We start from the raw sequence: 19,341 nt of genomic DNA, 5'->3' as shown, positions 1-19,341 counted from the left end.
CTGCATGTTACCTGAAGAAACCAAATGCTTTGTGTTAATCAGAAATTAACAAGCTAATAACATCTCAGTTTCTAGTTTAATGAATAAAAAGCAACATGAGTTGTTTTCATTTTTCTATTCTGACCAATGGTCCATCAAGCCCTGCACTTTTGATAGCAGCACTACCTAAGGGAGGGTATGATCATTATCTTCTATAATCTCAACCTTAAAAATCAAAGTACACCAAGTAATCACACAACATTTTGTTTAATCCATTTTACTATGATAAGTACTATCAAAATAATACTTGAATCTTTGTATTTTCAGCCTTTATTTGTACCATGAGGATAAGCAAGCAAATAGGGCTATGTATCAGGCACTGTTCTAAGCACTTTATTTATAAACATTTAATCCTCACAACACTTTGCAATAAGTACAACTATCAACCCAGTTTTACAGATGAGAAAACTAAGGCTCAGAGAAGTTACATAAGTTGTGCCTAAGATCAGGCAGAGGCACAGTCTAGCTCAGGCCATGTTCTTAACCACTAAGCTGTGATGCCTTTTCATACACCTCCAACATGAAAAGCACTTTATCTGAGACATTTTCAAGCTTCAATGTATATACCTCTAGACAGTTTCCAAACTAGGGAGAAAATCATGTTCATCCAAACTCTAACCTTTATTCCTATATCCTCTCATATTCTGAAGAACCCTAGTTTTTCTAAACATATCTGGAATGCCCTTTATCCTTTTATTTTTCTACCTTGGGATATTTTTAAAATAAAAAATAAATGATATGCTGACCAGAACTGCACAGATGCCTCATGGTTTCAGATAATGACAGGAAGATGTCTCCTGTCCAAGTTCCAATACCTACTTTTCAACTTTGCTCTGATGTAAGGTATCCTGGCCACTTTCCGTTTACTACCCCACGAGGAAAATCTCTCAAAATCTGACTGCATCCCAGTCGCTAAGCTAACTGCCCAGTTTGTGCATTATGTGAACTTAGGAAGAGAGATAAGAAAATTTTCTTAACACTAAAAGAATATTTAACAAAAATCCAGCTTACTAGCCATAACTGTCACAACTGAACATAAGGTTTTATACTGACTTTATGGCTTTTCTTCCCATCCTTCAGCTAATCTATCAAGATCTATAATGACAATAAAGCCACATCTTTAGTATTTACTAGACATTCCTGGAAGAACTTGTGCTAGGAGGCACTAAAACAAAACAAAACAAAAGTGGTATATCTGTCATTTTCTTGCCCTTCTTTCTCCACACGACCGATCTAGTCTTAAAAGCCATGAGGTGGAGCAAGTGGGCATGGGGGTGGGGGGGAGCCCAAGATAGATAAGGAGGGTCTCCTAGAGAGGAGGCAGCAACAGTGAAGGGAAATTAGGTACATTCAGGGGCACTAATCAAATAACTATATATTATAACGGATAATGGAAATCAGGTTTCTCACTGTCAAAGAAGGAAATTACAAATAAGGAAAGGAAGAAAACCAGAATAAATCCTAAAATTTTGGATTAGAACTTGGTATAGTGTAAACTCAAGGATTTAATTATGTATTAGATATACACGTGTTTTAAGCTAGAAAGAAGTGGTCAAAGATTGATGAAGACATGTCAAAAGGACACAAGACCTAGCCTGAAGATACTCCTATGGGCCCAAATCTGAAACAATTTGAGCACCAAAATAATTGAGGACAGAAATGAACCAAAAGCCACTGAGAAGAATAGGAATTAATGAATCCATACCAGTAATAAACAAATGGGGGAATGATGCTATAGAATGTCGATTTCCAACTGGTTAAATGTGGAGTGAGCGCTGAAGGTAGAAAACAATTTTTGCAACCATCATCCTAAATACTGATTCAGGCAAGAACCATCCACGGATGAATGTTAAATTTAGGGTGAAGTGTTGAGGAGAAGCAGGACATTTACGTGGTCTTACAGGGGTTTTTTTGCTTATCAAAAATAAATATTAACATCACCATTGAGGGCCGATGGATATCACATGCCTCCAGATGTGATGCCCTAGAAAAGTCACTTCATTTATGTTCTATCCAACCTGAAATGAATAACCCGAATCTAACCACCAGGAAACATCAGAAAAACCTCAAATGAAAAACATATTACTGCAAAAAAGGTAGGCAGGGGAAGAGAAAAGACTTCTTCAAAAATGTCAGTGTCGTAAACGATAAAGGCTGTGGAAATATTCCAGAATAAAGTAGTTTAGGAAGACTTGGTACCTAAAGCCAATACCTGATCCTAGACTGGATTCTGTACTAGAATAAAAAAACTACACAGGACATGACTAGGTCAACTAACGGAATATGGATGACAGATTAAATAAAAATATCAGTAGTATACTTCTGTAAGAGAATATTCCTATTCTTAGGAAATATACACTGTAGTATTTAGGGGTAAAAAAAGGGTGGCAATGTACACAACCTACTCTTAAATGGCTCAGAAATAAACGTATGTGTAGAGAGAATGCAAATGACATAAAGTTGTTAATAGGTAAATCTGGGTGAAGAATCTGGGTGTCCCTTGTACCATTCTTATCCTTGCAATTTTATGTAAGTTTGAAATTATTTCCAAATAAAAACATTTTTAAAAGACAGTAGCTAGATTGAAGGGCCTTCCAATGGCCAAATTTGGGCATCAAAATGAATAATCAGGAATGGACAGACTGTAACAGTTACTTGAGAATAAGAATCCATGAATCCAACTAGTACTAAAAAAAAGCTCTTCTTTCCAAAAGAAGCCAAACAGTAATTGTAGAAATAACAGAAAAAGAAAGTCACCATTTATATCCACCCTAATAATAACTGACTCAGGCAAGATTCAACCTGGGTGCTAAAACCACTGAGTGAAACTTAAGGAATGAGATGTTCACATAGTGTCAGTCACCCCATAGATTTCTTATTAACTACAAAGGGGAAAGGGTACCTTTACAATGGAGAAATCTGGCAGACACTACCTTACCTAAGCGATACCATGTGTCTCCTGAGGTAACCGATCAGAATCTAATTGTGAGAAAACTGCTAATAAACCAAAGCGACTATGGATATGCATCATCCTTGACTGGCCCCCGGATCCAACAACTAAAAAGCTATAAAGGGACATTGGAACAACTGGGGAAAGACAAATAATATAGATTATATACTAGGTAAAAGCATTATATTAATGTTGTTTATTGAGTGTGACTTTTTTGGTTAGCAGAAACATGTCCTTATTTATAGTAGATAAATGCTTAAGTATTAATAAGAATCACAATGTCTGCAAGTAACTCTTAAATGGTTCAGCAAAATATGTGTGTGTGAATGAGGGAGAAAAAAGCAAATGTGGCAAAATGTCAACATCTGGTGAAATAAAAAATTTGTTTAAATAAGGATTAGAAAGTTTTTCACATTACTTCATTTAAGCAACTTAAAACTTTGGAAAGTAGAGGTCAACTACCTACTGCTGAGAATGAGAAGAAAAGGTGGAAAGATCAGAGACTTTAGAAGAGTGAGAAAAGGTCTGCTAGGCCTTGGGAAAACTAAGGAAACCTTGGGAGTGGAGCGGGGACATACCAAGCAGCCCTGAAAGCCTAACCGAGGCTGGAGAACAGGACAGCAGTTACCGCGTTCCAACCTCCTGGCCCCACTGGCCTAGGATTTCACAACACAAAAAGCTGTAGACTACTTCTCTGGGAAGGTTATAGAACTGTTCGTGATAACCATCAGTCTTGCTACTGATTATCTTCAGGGACTTTCTATTTTTTACCCAAAGAAGTTTTCCCCTAAATCTTTGTTTCAATGAAAAATGTATTTTATACCACTCTAAAACTTGTATTTTATCCAGCTTAATATCTTAATTTTACAAAAGAGGCAGCCTGTATTCAAAGAAGCCCAATGCTGTTTACCAGGTAAACTTATAAAAGAACTAGTGGAGAGAGACCAGATACTTGTAAATACCTGATGGGAGGGCAGGAAGTTTTGACATAGGGTGCCCACTGGTAACGAGAGGGAAAAAAAAATCACAAGGAAATAACATATGAAGCTTTGATCTTACTTTGTCCTCCAAAACTAAGGATAGGAAACTGTGTCCTTCAAACTACCCTGAGAGAAGCCCAAAAATAGTCATAAATATAACCACAGGCCCAGAATGTAAAATGTTCACAAACTTAGAAGGAGCCTCCAAATGGGATTTTCTCACCCACCTCTTTTGGGGAAAAAAGTGCATACTAACAAACAATTAAGATTAATTGTTCTTTGTTTTTAGAAGGCTAACCTCTACCAGTATTAAGAGAAAGCTGAGTATAACTTTAAAGAAAAGCCTTACAGCCACCTTATCTGTGGAAAGGAGCCACACAAACCCAAAATGTTCTGTGTATTTGCATCAATTCAAAGTTCCCATCCAATATCCAGGCCAACACACACTGCCTTTTTTAAAATCTAGTTAAACTAAGCACAGTGATGCCATCCTTTCTACTTCTGCCTTCTTGGATCTAAGAGATCTGTAACAATTTGAACCTGCCGACAAGGAAATTCTTTGTCTTTCACCTTGTCTAAATTTATATATACACCTTACACTATCTATAATTTCCCTCTCTAGTAAGATCAATTCTTTCTCAAACTGATGAAGTAGAAGATCATATTCTAAAAACAGGTAAATGTAATCTCTTACCTTTCCATAAAGAAGTAAACTTTGTGTCAGCTTCTTTGTGGATCAAAATCAGAAGACCAAGAGAAACCAGGTTCCAATTTCTTTTGAACTAAAAAAACTTTTAGACTTGCTTTTATTCCTCTCTGTTCTGAGCCTTCTGAGCAAAGTGCATAGTAAGCTCCTTGTTTCTAATTTCTACAGTGTCTACTCCACTCTCAGCCCTTTGTGGCCTAGTCAGGAGGACAGGAACATATCCACCAACCTCTAAAGTAAATCAACAAGAAGAAGCCAGAATTAAAGAAGGCATGGCACTGACCTCTGCACATTAAAGACCAGAAGACAATGGAGTAACGTTTATACAACTGAGAGAGAACTCAGGTTTTCGTATGCAAGAGAAACAGAAAAACATTCTTAGATTCGTAACAGGGTCTTAGAAAATAAACCATTCTTGTAACCACTTGGAAAATTTCCTCAAAAAACATGCTTCACCCAAACAAGAAATAAACTGAATTAAAGAAACCAGTCTTAAGAGGTCCAAGAAAAAATTTAGGGCAAATTCAAACTCTTCAAGGATGAGGAAAATCCACAGTAGTTTATCTGGTGGATAATAGCAGCAATTTAACATAGCGAGAAAAACAGCCGATTATGTTTGAGTTTATACTTCTTTAAAAAAAATACCCATGTGAACTGTGTAAATCTTAAAAGAAATGTTCTATTCATGCTAATATTTAAATAGATATGACTATCTTAATAGAATTGTTACAGAAAAAAGCATGAAAAAATTAAACAGATGCCATCATCTGTTATTGTTAGTCAAATTATAGAATTTAGTCCCCTTTAGATGACATCTTGACCAAACTACAGAAATATTATAGTATCTAATAAAACTACAGATAGACCCTCTTTTTAAAGTATTTCATCACTTTGAAGGTGTAAGTTTCTAATTCCTTTATCCATATATTATTATCTACAGCAAAATACCATCAGGAAAGTGGTTTGAGGAGGCAGCAGAAAGGGAAGAGCTGAGGTGATTCAGGGAGCTGGGGCTGACAAAAACTCTAGGCTGGTATGTGATTAGTCTATCAATGTGCCCTCCTCTTTCACACCCCTTAAGGTGCCTTCTGTTACCTGATCCCTCAAGGCTTTCCTTGAAGTTGGAAGAGAAGAAGGGTCGGGGTAAAACATGGAAGAGATTAAAGAAAGGACCAAATTCAAAAGAAGTCTTTCCAAATCCTCTCAACTGGCCCTTGCAGGTATTCTGGAAGACTGTGGTACAGAAGTGGCTAATCTGGGGATGAATCTTCAATGAAAGGCTCTTACATGGCATAGTTTGCTATAGGAAACCTCTCTACAAAGGCATATATATATATATATATATATATATATATATATATATATATGTGTGCTTATTACCCTCTGATTCAGGAAATGATATGTTAAGTAACTATAATTTATATAAAGATGTATATAAGGATGTTTATCATGGGGTTGTCTGTCTTTGATAAATTTTTTATTAAACTTTGATTTTTATTCCTTACTGTTAAGTTGATCAATTTTATATATCAAAATTTTCATTTGTAATCAAAATTAAGAAAGCTGAATTAGAAATCTGAAATATGCTCAACTATTATTCCCTTCCTGTAATTAAAGAATAAAGCAATCATTGACAAATATTTGAACATTTACACCCAAGTCCAAGGATATATAAGTGGATCTTTTACCTGCCTTCATTATATAATATCTACAGGGGAAAAAAAGAAAACTTTTCTCTAAAGAGTATCCTTGTACAGCAACACATGCAGAACTGCCATATTCTTATAATAGGTACATAATATGCCATAGTAATACTACGATCTATGGGATGTCACTCTGCCCTAGTTCTCATCTAAGCAACTTACGTGTAATGTCTCACTGATTGCTTACTAAACTTTTATAAGGTGGGTGGTATTATCATCATTTTTATAGTTGAAGAAACTGAAATACAGAGAAGTTTTTTTTCTTTTTTTTTTTTTTTTACAGAGAAGTTTTGATAAACTTCATAAATGTCCAACTGTGCTTCCATTTTTATAAAAATGTTTTAAGGGCCTATGCATAGGAAAGAACTGGAAAAATAGACATTAAACTGTTACTGATGATTGTCTCTGGGTAGTATAATTATGGGATAGAAGTTCTTTATAGTTTTCTAACTTCTCTGCACTGCACATGAATTACTCTTGTACTGAAAAGGGGGAAAGAATTCCCTCACAATAAGAAGGAAAAAGGTAGGCTTACATTCAATTTTTTATTTTTGCTCTTTTGTTTTTAAGATATCTGAACTATCTTCATTCACCCTCCAAAACCTCTTCTAAATCCTAAACACATAAGCAAAATTACTTATTATGGCTACGATACCCATTTTAAATGGATCAATTTATTATATGTATAACCCTGTATAAACAGAGAATACATGTTATCTATATACACTTGACACCACACTGGCACTCTACTGTATGAAGAACATTTATGCCTACTTTTTAAGATTCTCTGTAGGGAATCTGTGATACAGCCAACAAGTGCCCTTTGTGCTCCTATAACACCCTATGTTCATCACTGTCACAGTACTTATCACACTCGATTATGACTAAGTTTATCAGTCTTTCTCTTCTGACAAAAGTTGACGCCAGCATTTGTGTTAACACAGAGCCTGGAACACAGCTGACACTTAGCAATTGTTGGATACACTGATTACAGATGGACGGACAGACAGACTTCTGCACATATGCATACATGGATGGATGCATGGACAAATGAATACAGAGATAGATGGACAAAAGAATGGATAGTCACATGGATAGACAGATGTATGGACAGAGGAATGAATGTACCAATGCAGACTTCTGGTCATGAAATCCTGGCTCCAGTCCCAACTCTCTAGCACCTATGTAACAAGTCACTCTACCTTTCCAGGTGTTTTATTCATATATAAAAGTGATTAGACTATCTGACATTAGAAGGTTCCTTCTAGCTGCTAAATTAGATCACTGAGACTTAGGCATTATTTTTTCATTTTAAGCAATTAGAGAGGTTTGCTGGTGGAAAACTTCACTTTTGATAACCGTGTGGGTCACATTTAAGATTGCATTGAGGCCAAACCCTTAACCAGGGGTACATTCCTGACCCTACCGCCGTTCCTATACAAAAACATGACTCACTTGAAGACGAGGGCTTACATGCTTTTTTAGAATTGCAGTGAGGTTTGGACTGAGAGTCTCAAACACCAACTTACTGAGGGCAAACTTTAAGTCTTTTGTTCTTCAATTTATGGAAAAAAAAAAAATTTCCAATCCAACAGTGACATTGTATCTTTAAAGTGGAAGAACTTAGCCAAAGGCTCTTTGCAAAGCAGTAGAGCACAGTCCTTCATGATATAAATGTAGCCACTTACCTTTTACTTTTTTATCAAACTTCTTCTGTTTCATTTTTTCTCGGTTTTTCTGTTGAACTTCCTTCGCTTCTTCTAATGCTTCCTGACTACCCCAAACTTCAAGAGACCTCTTCACAATCTGAAATACAGAATCCATAAATTAGTTGTGATTCATTGTTGTAAAATAGTTATAATTATTAAATCCAAAGGTGCCAAAGAGTGATCTAACTTAAGTGCAATTTTATAAGTATTTATTTGAAATTTAAAAGTTTTTAAATATTGATAAGAAACAACTCTACGGCTTTCCTGGTGGCACAGTGGTTGAGAGTCCGCCTGCCAATGCAGGGGACACGGGTTCGTGCCCCGCGCTGAGCCTGCGCGTCCGGAGCCTGTGCTCTGCAACGGTGAGAGGCCACAACAGTGAGAGGCCCGCGTACCGCAAAAAAAAAAAAAAAAAAAAAGAAACAACTCTAATAATATCTCTATCTATAAACCTATGAAACCCTCAGTGAATGTATGATGAATAAGATTACGTATTTGCAAAGCACAATAAAACTAGGTGTACCTGTGTAAATAGAAAAGCTGTCCTCTGACTGCAATCACTTCTCTGCTTTGTTTTCACGTGAATCAAGAGAACTACATGTACTCAGTGGGTTTGATCGAGTTTTGGCAGGATCACCAAAAAAAATCTGCTGACCAATTAGCCATAGCAGATCTAAATATGAGGTCATCTCCAGAAATCTCCCATCACAGGAAATCAATCACTACTACTCTTCTCCTGAATCAATAACAATTTCCATCCACTTGACTAATTTCTGATCTTAAAAATATGAATTTTCTTTAAAACCTTTGGTAGCTGAATGACCTAACAAGTCTTTATTCTAGTTTAAAAACCTTGGAGAATATATATATATATATATATATATATATATATATATATATATATATGTACTCTTTATAATATTTATTTACATGTAGGGAAATAATATACACACTGAGAGTTATGCTCGGGATATCTCTCACAATATGTTACAGGGACCAAAATATCAATCAATAAAGCCAAACTGAAATTTCTTAACATAAAGTAATATACTGTTATTTCATAAATTCTAAAACATCACACTTTCCACAATTTAACATCCCTGAAAATGCTGCATCACTAATGTAACTTAATGGTACTTTAACAACTCTGAGTCAAGAAGTGGTTCAGAAGAATTGGACTCTGAATGTTAGGAAGTTTAGGAATACCTTAATGAATCTGTGGTACTTGCATTTTCCTTGTTATGTACACACAAGCATGATTTATAGCAAAAAAAAACTATAGTAAGTCTAATGGCACTATTTCAATAAAATAAAAGCACCAAGTGATAAGGCAGCACTGGGTCAGTTTAATTAGCATTTTTTCATTTTTAATAGTACATAAAATTATGGTGAATCTTTTAATCAACAGTGTATTATGTTTAGTGAAAATTCAATATATGTCTGCTTTTACAATGTGGTTTCTTTATTAGAAGATACTAGGATCTTCTAGTATATTCCAATCAAACTGTGCTCTAAAGCAATGCCTCCCAATATTTTTTATGTAATGGCACAAAAAAAGAATATTATGGTATTTGTACCATTCTTGGGTAGATACAGGAAGCTGGAGTTAGATTCTGGGCATCTGTGAAATTCTGAAATTTTTTTTTATGATTTTATTTGGGGGGTAGGTGGGCAAGGGCTGACTCCCATTTCAAGCATTTTCGTTTCCAAATTGTACTCCTAACATCACCCAGTAGTAATATATTTGCTTCAAAGTGCCACATCAAAAAGCAAAATAAGTAAACATGTTATTAAATGTCATTATGTACGACTATGGCTCATGTAAAACAATAAAATGAAAAGGATCTTTTTAACTTTCTGTAAGTAAAAACTAATTATAACTAGTTCACTGTTAAAACTTCACCCGACCCAGGGTTTAAAATGACTGAATATAACTTATTAGAGACCTGTAATTTTAAGTAGAGTTTCATATCACCCCATTGTGCATGATGAGGATTCTTCTTCACAATAAATTTAAGAGCTGGTTCTCTTTTTTCTAAATCACAATCTTTCAGAAGGTATTCTTGTTTTGCTTCTGTTTTAGTTATAAGCTTGTGTTTATCATCAGCATCTCTGAAAACAGATTAAGTCCATTATATAAAGTAGTTGTTTTAAATAAATTAAGATTTTTCAAACAGTCCCCAAACCTAGGGGCATACATGCCAAAAGAAACATATAAAATACTTTTTCCTGAAACTCTCATGGTCAAATTAGCAGCATAAGAATTCCAACAGAAAAATACTTTCTTTTACTAATTCTGAGAAGCTATTTATATTAGCAGCAGATCCATGTTATTTAGCATGTTAAGAATTTCTTTTTACTAAGTCCCTCTTTTCCACAAAGTATTTGAAATAACTTACATGAACACAGCAAATATAAATGAGAACTAAGACTCAATAAGTAAGAAAATATAAGGCTTAAAGTCAGGAGAGGCAGGATATAAGGAATATAAACATGCAAGGTCCAAAGGCACCAAGCACAGCTGAGTTTCCAGTTGGCTCTGAGCTTTTTCAAAGCCCAGGTAAAAATGGAGACATAGTCAATTACATAGCTCTTCTCATTCATTTGTTCTCCATCTACATGCTAGGTATTGTTCAAGGTACTAGGAATACAGCAAAGAATAAAACAAAGCCTTGTTTTCAGGAAGCTTACATTCTAGTTAGGAGAAGACAGTCAATAAGCAAACATGATGATTGATAAAAGTGCTATAAAGGAATACAAAGCATGGTAAAGGAACAGAAATTTTCAGAGAGATTGGGAAATCGAGAGAATGCCACTGATGAGGAAACATTTGAGCAGGGCCCTTTAGAAGTCAGAAAACATTCTGAATAGCTAGAGAAAGAACATTCATAGCAGAAAGAAGAGAAAGTGCAAAGACTCTAGGACAGGAGTGTGCTTTGCAAATGGAGTTCACAACAAGCGAGCCAGTGTGACCAGAATGCTTAAAGTAAGTGACGGTGAGGAGTGATGGAAAATAAAGTCAGAGACAGGCAAGGGTCTTGTAAGAAATGGTGAAGACAATTTTATTCTAAATGGATTAGAAACCATTAAAGAGTTTTGAGTAAAATGCTATATGGAGAAGAGACTAACCGTGCAAAAGTGGGGGAAGAGGCCAGTTACAAGAGTACTACTGCAGTGGTCCAGGCAAGAGCTGATAGGGGCCCAGTCTAAGGCAGTAATAGTACAGAGGATGAGAAATGGATGGATTCAGGACATGGTTTAAATATAGACCCAAATGGATTTGGAATTAAACATGGGATAGAGAAACAGCCAGTGAATGAAGTTGGCCTTTACTGAAGTGGTGAACACTTAGGAGGAGGTATAGAACAGGTGGTGGGGGGAGGGGGAGAGGAGTTATAATTGGGAATAACTTTAAGAAGACTAAATAATTTGGAAGTATATACCAAAGGAGGGGACAGGTAAAGTACATTGTACTAATCTATAATCATCAAAGATGTTGGAAAAAACAAATAGAATGGAGGGCTGTATTCCTAATTATGTTTACATAACTTTCTTTAAATTGATAATTAGGTTACTTCCATTTTCTCATGGAAGTAAGGTTATATGTGGTAATTTAGTTCCTGAACACTATCTGTACTTTAAGGAGAGTGATAACACTGTGGGCCTTAACCACTGTGTGCATTAATGATACTGTTACATCACTGGGAATAGAGTTAATAATTCCAGTGGGTACCAGAACATTTCCCATCACAGATCTGATCATGAGACCAGAAACATCTCCCGTTCTATCTTCTAGGGATCTACTTAGCAACAAGTCAGTGGTGATGGCTCTAGATGTCTGCAGCAGGGACTCTGAAAAGGCAGGTCCACCAGGCGTGTGAGCACTTGATCTGGGACTGTACGTACAAGAAGTGGGGACAGGGAACAGATAAGAGGGCTAAGTAAGAATCCAAGGTGGGATCTTTAGGTGTGAAAGACACCAACACAGGACTTGGCTGAGATAACCAGTAGGGACAGGAGAACCAAGTGGAGTGAGTAATATTCCGTGGTGATACAAAAAGAGATAAAGGCTAGGAGAAGAAAAAGAATGACAGAAGAATGTGATTTTTCCTCATTTAATCTCTTCCCTGCCAATTCAGGAGAGTAGAAAATGAATGGAAAGAGGTGTTCTGAGTACCAGAAGGGTAGCTGGAGGCGTTATACTTCCCTCCTCTCATTGAAGGTGCCAGTCCTCTGACCAAGGTATCAACACACACTAGTCAAAGAAAGAAAGAAACAAAGGGATCCTTAGGGTCTGGGGGGGAGAGAAGGGTTAGGAACCTGCTACTGAGAGATAGTTAACGCCCCCCCAACCCCCCAGCAGAAAGGAAAAGGACATATCTATGGCAGAACCAGGGACATCCTTCCTATTTATGTGGCATAACATTGATAAGCATAGTCTTCCTGTAATTCTTTAGCAAAATGGAAAATACAGAAATTTTAGGAAACTCCCAAAACAAAAAACATATTTATGAAGAAAATATTAAATCCAAATGGATCTAATTATTGTTTTGCCCTAAACCTACAAGCAAACATTAAATTTTAGTAATTTAGAACATGCTCTGAAATAAAAATAAGTACCTGCAGTTATCACAAGTTGCCAAATCAAAGTGGTTCATTAGATAAGAATCCATAAATTCTTTACCACATTCTTCACATATAACATAATCAAATTCCATTACAGGTCCTAAAGAAAGGAAGATTAATTCTCTAAGTTGCCTTTTTTTGTGATTAGAATAGAGCCTCCTCTATTTTATTAGCTTACCAGCATGTATTTTATGCCTGATACAAACATATTTACGTAAAAGACAACATAAAACCTTGATTAAGTAATCTTACATTTATCTAAAAAAAATTTTTTTAAGGAAAAAAGAAAAAAAAAAGGAAATAACATAAAGGAAAAAATTATGGACTCACCCAGTATTTTTGAACTCAAACAACATGGAAGGTACTTGTATTACTTTTGTATTGCTGGTATAACAAATTACCACAAATTTAGTAGCTAAAAGAACACAAATTTATTTTCTCACAGATCTGTAGTTTATATGTCTGACACAGGTCGCAGTGGGCTAAAGTCAAGGTGATGGCAGGGTTGCACTCCTTTCTGGAGGTTTTGAGGGACAACCTATTACCAGCCATTTCCAGCTTCTAGAGGCCACCTGCATTCCTGGACTCATGACTCCCTTTCTCCAGGGATGTAAGCTGGAGCCAGCAACTGCAGCTTCTTACATCACTATGGCTTCTTCCATAATCCCACCTACCCCTGACTCTCTCCTGCCTCTCTTCTACTCTGAAGGATCCTTGTGATTACACTGGGCCCAGCTGGATAACCCAGAATAATCTCCCCAACTCAAAGTCTTTAACCTTAATCATATCTGCAAAGTCCCTTTGGCTCTGCAAGGTAATAAATGCGTAGGTTCCAGGATGGTTAGGATGTGGACATCTTTGGGGGCCATTACTTGGCCTACCACAGTACTGTTGAGAGTACAAAGATTAGTCTCAAGGCCAGAGGGAGGTGGGGGAGCTGCTTACAGATAAGGGAGATGGGCACCAACATGTAACACAGAAAACAGAGGCAACACAGAATTCACTTTCAAATGGGAAACTTTTTCTCTCCCTCACCCCCAACAACAGAGTAAACAGCTTCCTCTTCATCTGTCTCAACCACTAGACTGGAAATCTCTTGAAGGCAGAGATTGTATTTAGTTTAGCTATATATCCTCAATACCCAGCACAGAAACTACTCTAGGCAGAGTAAGGCCGGATTCTTTTTTTTTTTTTTAAAGATTTCAAATACCTAGCTAAGAATCTTTATCCTACAGAATTTTTTTTCCAGCAAGTCTGAAGGTTTTACTCCTAAGTCTTTAGGATGATTGCTACTGCCAAGCCCCAACTCTGAGAACTGCCACAAGTCCCAGCAGGAAGAAAAATGGAGTTGCCATTTGTTCATGATTTGTTCAACGTATTCCTATCACTGCCTTCCCTTACCTACTTCCAACACAAGAAGGTCAGTCAGTATTCTAGCACTCCTCAATGTTACTAATCTCCAAACTCTAACAAAAAAATCACTCTTCTTTCTAAAATATTACAGGGGCATAGCTATGGACAAAAGGAAAAACTGAAAATATAGTCAAAGTGGTATCTTCAAAAAACTGGTTACTGGAGTGTGTTTGGATAGAGAGAAATTACAGTCAGAAATACCCATGAGGAGGCTACTGCACAGTATTATTAATCAAAAGCCATAAAATGTGCATACATTTTCCTAATTTTAAAAATGCCTTATAATGGAAATTTTTAAATATACATAAGGATGATTTTTCAACTCCATCACTCCCTTTACATTTACCATTTGGAAATTGCCAGTCTACTGTAATCAAGAGCCTTCCCCTCCCCCATTCAGTCCTTCATTCACTAACACATTTATTATCCATATAGACTCATGGATTCCTATTATTTCAATGGTGTCCTTCATTATTTTAGCATTCAAATTGTCTGAAATTTGGCCAGTGGAAGCCCCTTCAAGCTGACACTTATGCCTCTGTAACATGCTTCTATCACTTTCTGAACACTTACATATTTTCTGGCATTACAAAATGTCCCAAGCTCATCTTGTAGCCATCCTGCCCCAACCCTGGAATCAGCTATTTCTCTGAAGGGCCCTGGTTCCTTTTAGTGGAGAACAGTATCAGCATCCAGGATCTGGACACCAGCTGTGCTCATTGCTACTGGGCTACCTCTGCTTCACGGCCATTTCTGTGAACAGGGCTGAGAAATATACATATATATAGACACAAATACTCATACATGTACTGTACACTTTTTTTGTTGAGATATAACTGACATAACATTATATTAGTTTCAGGTGTACGACATAATGAGTCAACAATTGTATACATTACATAATGATCACCACAGTAAGTCTAGTTAACATTCGTCACCATACAGTTACATTTCTTATCGTAAGAATTTTTAAGATCTAGTCTCTTAGCAACTTTCAAATATGTAATACAGTATTACTGTTACCATGCTGTACATTACTTTCCCATGACTAACTGGAAGTTTGTACCTTTTGACCCACTTCAAACATTTCACCTACCTCCCTCCTCCTCCCCCCTCTGGCAATCATCAATCTGTTCTCTGTATCTATGAGTTCGGGGTGGGGGTTGTTTTTAGATTCCACATATAAGTGAGATCATATGGTATTTAACTTTCTCTGACTTACTTCACTTAGCATAATGCCCTCAAGGCCCATCCATGTTGTCATAAATGGCAAGATTTCATTCTTTCTTATGGCTGAATAATATTCCACTGTATGTATACACACACACACACACATCACACTTTCTTTATCCATTCATCCATCGATGGACACTTAGATTGTTTCCACATCTAGTTATTGTAAATAATGCTGCAATGAACATGGGGGTGCATGTATATTTTCAAGTTACTGTTTACATTTTCTTTGGATAAATACCCAGAAGTGGGATTGCTGGATTATATGGTAGTTCTAATTTTTTGAGGCACTTGCATACTGTTTTCCATAGTAGTTGCACTGATTTACATTTACAAGGGTTCCTTTTATCCACATGCTCACCAACACTTATTTTTTGTCTCTTTGATAACCACCATTCTAACAGGTGTGAGGTGATAGCTCACCGTTGTTTGATTTGCATTTCCCTGATGATTAGTGATGTTGAGCATCCTTCCATGTACGTACTGGCCGTCTGTACGTCTTCTTTGGAAAAATGTCTATTCAGATCTGCCCATTTTTTAATCGGATTGTTTGGTATTTTGCTATTGAGTTGTAGGAGTCCTTTATGTATTTTGGATACTAACCCCTCATCAGATGTATGATTTGCAAATATTTTCCCCCTTTCAGTTGGTGGGCTTTTCAAAGGTTTGCTTTGCTGTGCAGAAGCTTTTTAGTTTGATGTAGTCCCACTTGTTTAACAGTTTTGCTTTTGTTGCCTCTGCTTTTGGTATCATATCCAAAAATATCATTGCCAAGACCAATGTCAAGGAGCTTTCATCTATTTTCTTTTTTGTTTGTTTTTTATTTATTTGGTCGCATTGGGTCTTAGTTGCAGCTCACAGGCTCCTTAGTTACGGCTCCAAGCTCCTTAGTTGCAGCATGCAAACTCTTAGTTGTGGCATGCATGTGGGATCTAGTTCCCAGACCAGGGTTCAAACCTGGGCCCCATGCATTGGGAGCACAGAGTCTTAACCACTGCGCCACCAGGGAAGTCCCCATCTGTTTTCTTCTAAGAGTATTACAGTTTGTCTTACACTTAAATCTTTAATCCATTTTGAATTATTCTGTGTGTATGAGGTAAGACAGTGGCCCAGTTTCAATCTTTTGCAGGTGACTGTCCAGTTCTCCCAACACCTTTTATTGAAAAAACTGTCCTTTCCCCTTGTATATTCTTGGCTCCTCTGTCATAAATTAATTGACCATATGTGTAGGTATATTTCTGGGCTCTCTCTTCTGTTCCATTGATCTATGTGTCTGTTTTTATGCCAATACCATACTGTTTTCATTACAATGGCTTTGAAATATAATTTGAAATCAGGGAGCATGAGGTCTCCAGCTCTGTTCTTTTTTCTCAAGATTGCTCTGGCCATTCAGGGGTTTTCATGGTTCCATGTGAATTTTAGGATTGTTTGTTCTATTTCTGTGGGAAATTGCCATTGGAATTTTGATAGGGACTGCACTGATTCTATAGATTGCTTTAGGTACTATGGACATTTTAAGAATATTAGTTCTTCCAACCCAGGAGCACAGAATGTTTTTCTATTTATTTGTGTCTTCTATTTCTTTCATTCATGTCTTATAGTTTTCAGTGTACAAGTATTTTACCTCCTTGGTTAAATTTATTCCTAGGTATTTTATTCTTTCTGATAAATGGGCAACTGTAAACAGGACTGTTTTCTTAATTTCTCTTTCTGATAGTTCACTAGTGGTGTACAAAAATGCAACAGATTTCTATATATTGTTTCCTGCAACTTTGCTGAATTCATTTTTTAGTTTACATATACACTTCTACATGCATACACATATACATGTTTTAGAAATCATGAGTTCACACTGATACTGGCAATTCTAATCCACCCCCACAAGGTTCTTTCTTGCCTTCTCCCATTCCATATTTGTATGTCCTTTCTTCTACAATGAGAACCTTGGCTCCCAACAACATCAAGAAATACATTCATCTGCATGAGCCAATAATACATCTAAACTAGTTTCAAAATTTCTTCACTCATACCACTCTATAAAATGAGTTCAGGAATTTTGTGGTTTTCCCCTTACACCACCCACCTCACATTAAGGATATACTGTCAAATACTGTCCTCATAAATTATTTGGACTAGTTCTTTCTGTCCTCCCCCTCTTCAACATGATCATGTTATTTCATTTGGAAAAATATGTCCATTTGTTTATTTGCTTTTAGGTTGTTTACTCCTTCTAGCAATGTTAATTTAACTTTTTTTAAGTATGTAAACTTTACCAGAAATATACATACTTTTGGGTCAGTTACCCTACTGCTATGAATCAGAGCGCTGGACAAAAGTTTACCTCCAAATATATTCACTGCAGTAATAATTATTAGAATAGAGAAAAGAAATAAACAAAAGAGCTGCATTTAAATGAACCATGGTGCAGCCATCAAAAGGAGTATTATGTAGCCATTAAAAAGAAAGTTCTGAAAGAATATTTAAGAAATGGGGAGGGCTTCCCTGGTGGCGCAGTGGTTGAAAGTCTGCCTGCCAATGCAGGGGACACAGGTTCGAGCCCTGGTCTGGGAGGATCCCACATGCCGTGGAGCAACTGGGCACATGAGCCACAACTACTGAGCCTGAGCGTCTGGAGCCTGTGCTCCGCAATGAGAAGACGTGAGAGTGAGAGGCCCGCGCACCGCGATGAAGAGTGGCCCCCGCTCGCCACAACTGGAGAAAGCCCTTGCACAGAAACGAAGACCCAACACAGCCAAAAATTAAGTAATTAATTAATTTTAAAAAAAGAAATGGGGAAATGCTCCTAATGACATTTTTATAAAAGAAAAATATTACATTCTCATTCACATATCAAAAACAGTCTCAAAGATAATACATCAAAATGTTTGTACAGGAAGTTGCTGTTTAATGGGACCGTTTCAATTTTGGGATGATGAAAAAACTCTGGAGATGGATGGTGGTGACTGTTACAAAACAACATAAAGGTATAGTACTTAATGCCACTAAACATACTAAACATATGCTTTAAAAGGTTACAACTGTAGGGCTTCCCTGGTGGCGCAGTGGTTGAGAGTCCGCCTGCCGATGCAGGAGACACAGGTTCGTGCCCCAGTCTGGGAAGATCTCACATGCCGCGGAGCAGCTAGGCCCGTGAGCCATGGCCGCTGAGGCTGCGTGTCTGGAGCCTGTGCTCCACAACGAGAGAGGCCACAACAGTGAGAGGCCCGCGTACCCCCAAAAAAGAAAAGGTTACAATTGTAAATTTTATGTTATGTATATTTTATCACAATTTTTAAAAATAATTTTTTAAAAAGACAGTATGAACAGTGACTGACCTCATTGTTACACACTATTCTCTCCACATGGTTGCATTCCCCTGCAGTCTTAGAGTACACAGTGGGTTTAATTCTAGACTAGAGGTTGTCAAAGTGTGGCCCCTGGGCCAGCAGGATCAGCATCACCCAGGAACTTGTTAGAAACAAATTCACAGTCCCTACCTAAGACCTACTAAATCAGAAGAAGCCCTAGGGATGGGGCCCCATAACCTGTGTTTTAATAAAGCCTTGCTGGTGACACTGAAGAACCCTGTTCTAGATTCTAAAAGCATCTGATAGGCTCTGTTTTATAGGCAGCAAAGCTTAATGACCCAAATAAATTATTTTGATTTTTCTCAGCTATGCTACAAAAATAGACTGTCTTTAAAATTAACAAAGAAATCCTTGGTGGGCGTGTGCTGCAAAGGGTTCAAGGGACACCGCCCTCAGCAAAGATAGAGTACCCAGTCATAAGAATCCTGGGAAGCAGAGGGACTTCCCTGGTGGTCTGGTAAAGAATCCGCCTTCCAATGCAGGGGACACGGGTTTGATCCCTGGTCAAGGAACCAAGATCCCACATGCCGTGCGGGCAACTAAGCCTGCGTGCCACAACTATTGAGCTTGACCTTGCGAGCCTCAACAAGAGAGCCGGCGTGCTGCAAACTACA

General features: G+C 37.1%; 1 protein-coding gene across 4 annotated transcripts in view; it reads right to left on the bottom strand.

Annotated features, from left to right (window-relative positions):
• Positions 1-19,341, bottom strand: part of XPA (XPA, DNA damage recognition and repair factor) — a 97,376-nt gene that overhangs the window by 3,907 nt on the left and 74,128 nt on the right. For all 4 annotated transcript variants that reach the window (XM_027105426.1, XM_027105428.1, XM_027105427.1 and 1 more), the window contains 3 exons: positions 12,708-12,813; positions 10,034-10,199; positions 8,067-8,184 (listed from right to left, as the gene is read on the bottom strand). In XM_027105426.1, the coding sequence (XP_026961227.1) occupies positions 8,067-8,184; positions 10,034-10,199; positions 12,708-12,813 (390 nt within the window). The remainder of the gene's footprint in view (positions 1-8,066; positions 8,185-10,033; positions 10,200-12,707; positions 12,814-19,341) is intronic.

Source organism: Aethalodelphis obliquidens, unplaced genomic scaffold (genome assembly GCF_003676395.1).
Source record: "Aethalodelphis obliquidens isolate GAN/ISIS:26980383/991018 unplaced genomic scaffold, ASM367639v1 scaffold7, whole genome shotgun sequence".
Lineage (NCBI taxonomy): Eukaryota > Metazoa > Chordata > Mammalia > Artiodactyla > Delphinidae > Aethalodelphis > Aethalodelphis obliquidens.
The sequence above is the reverse complement of the archived record's forward strand: the minus strand, read 5'-3'. Positions and strand labels throughout refer to the sequence as shown.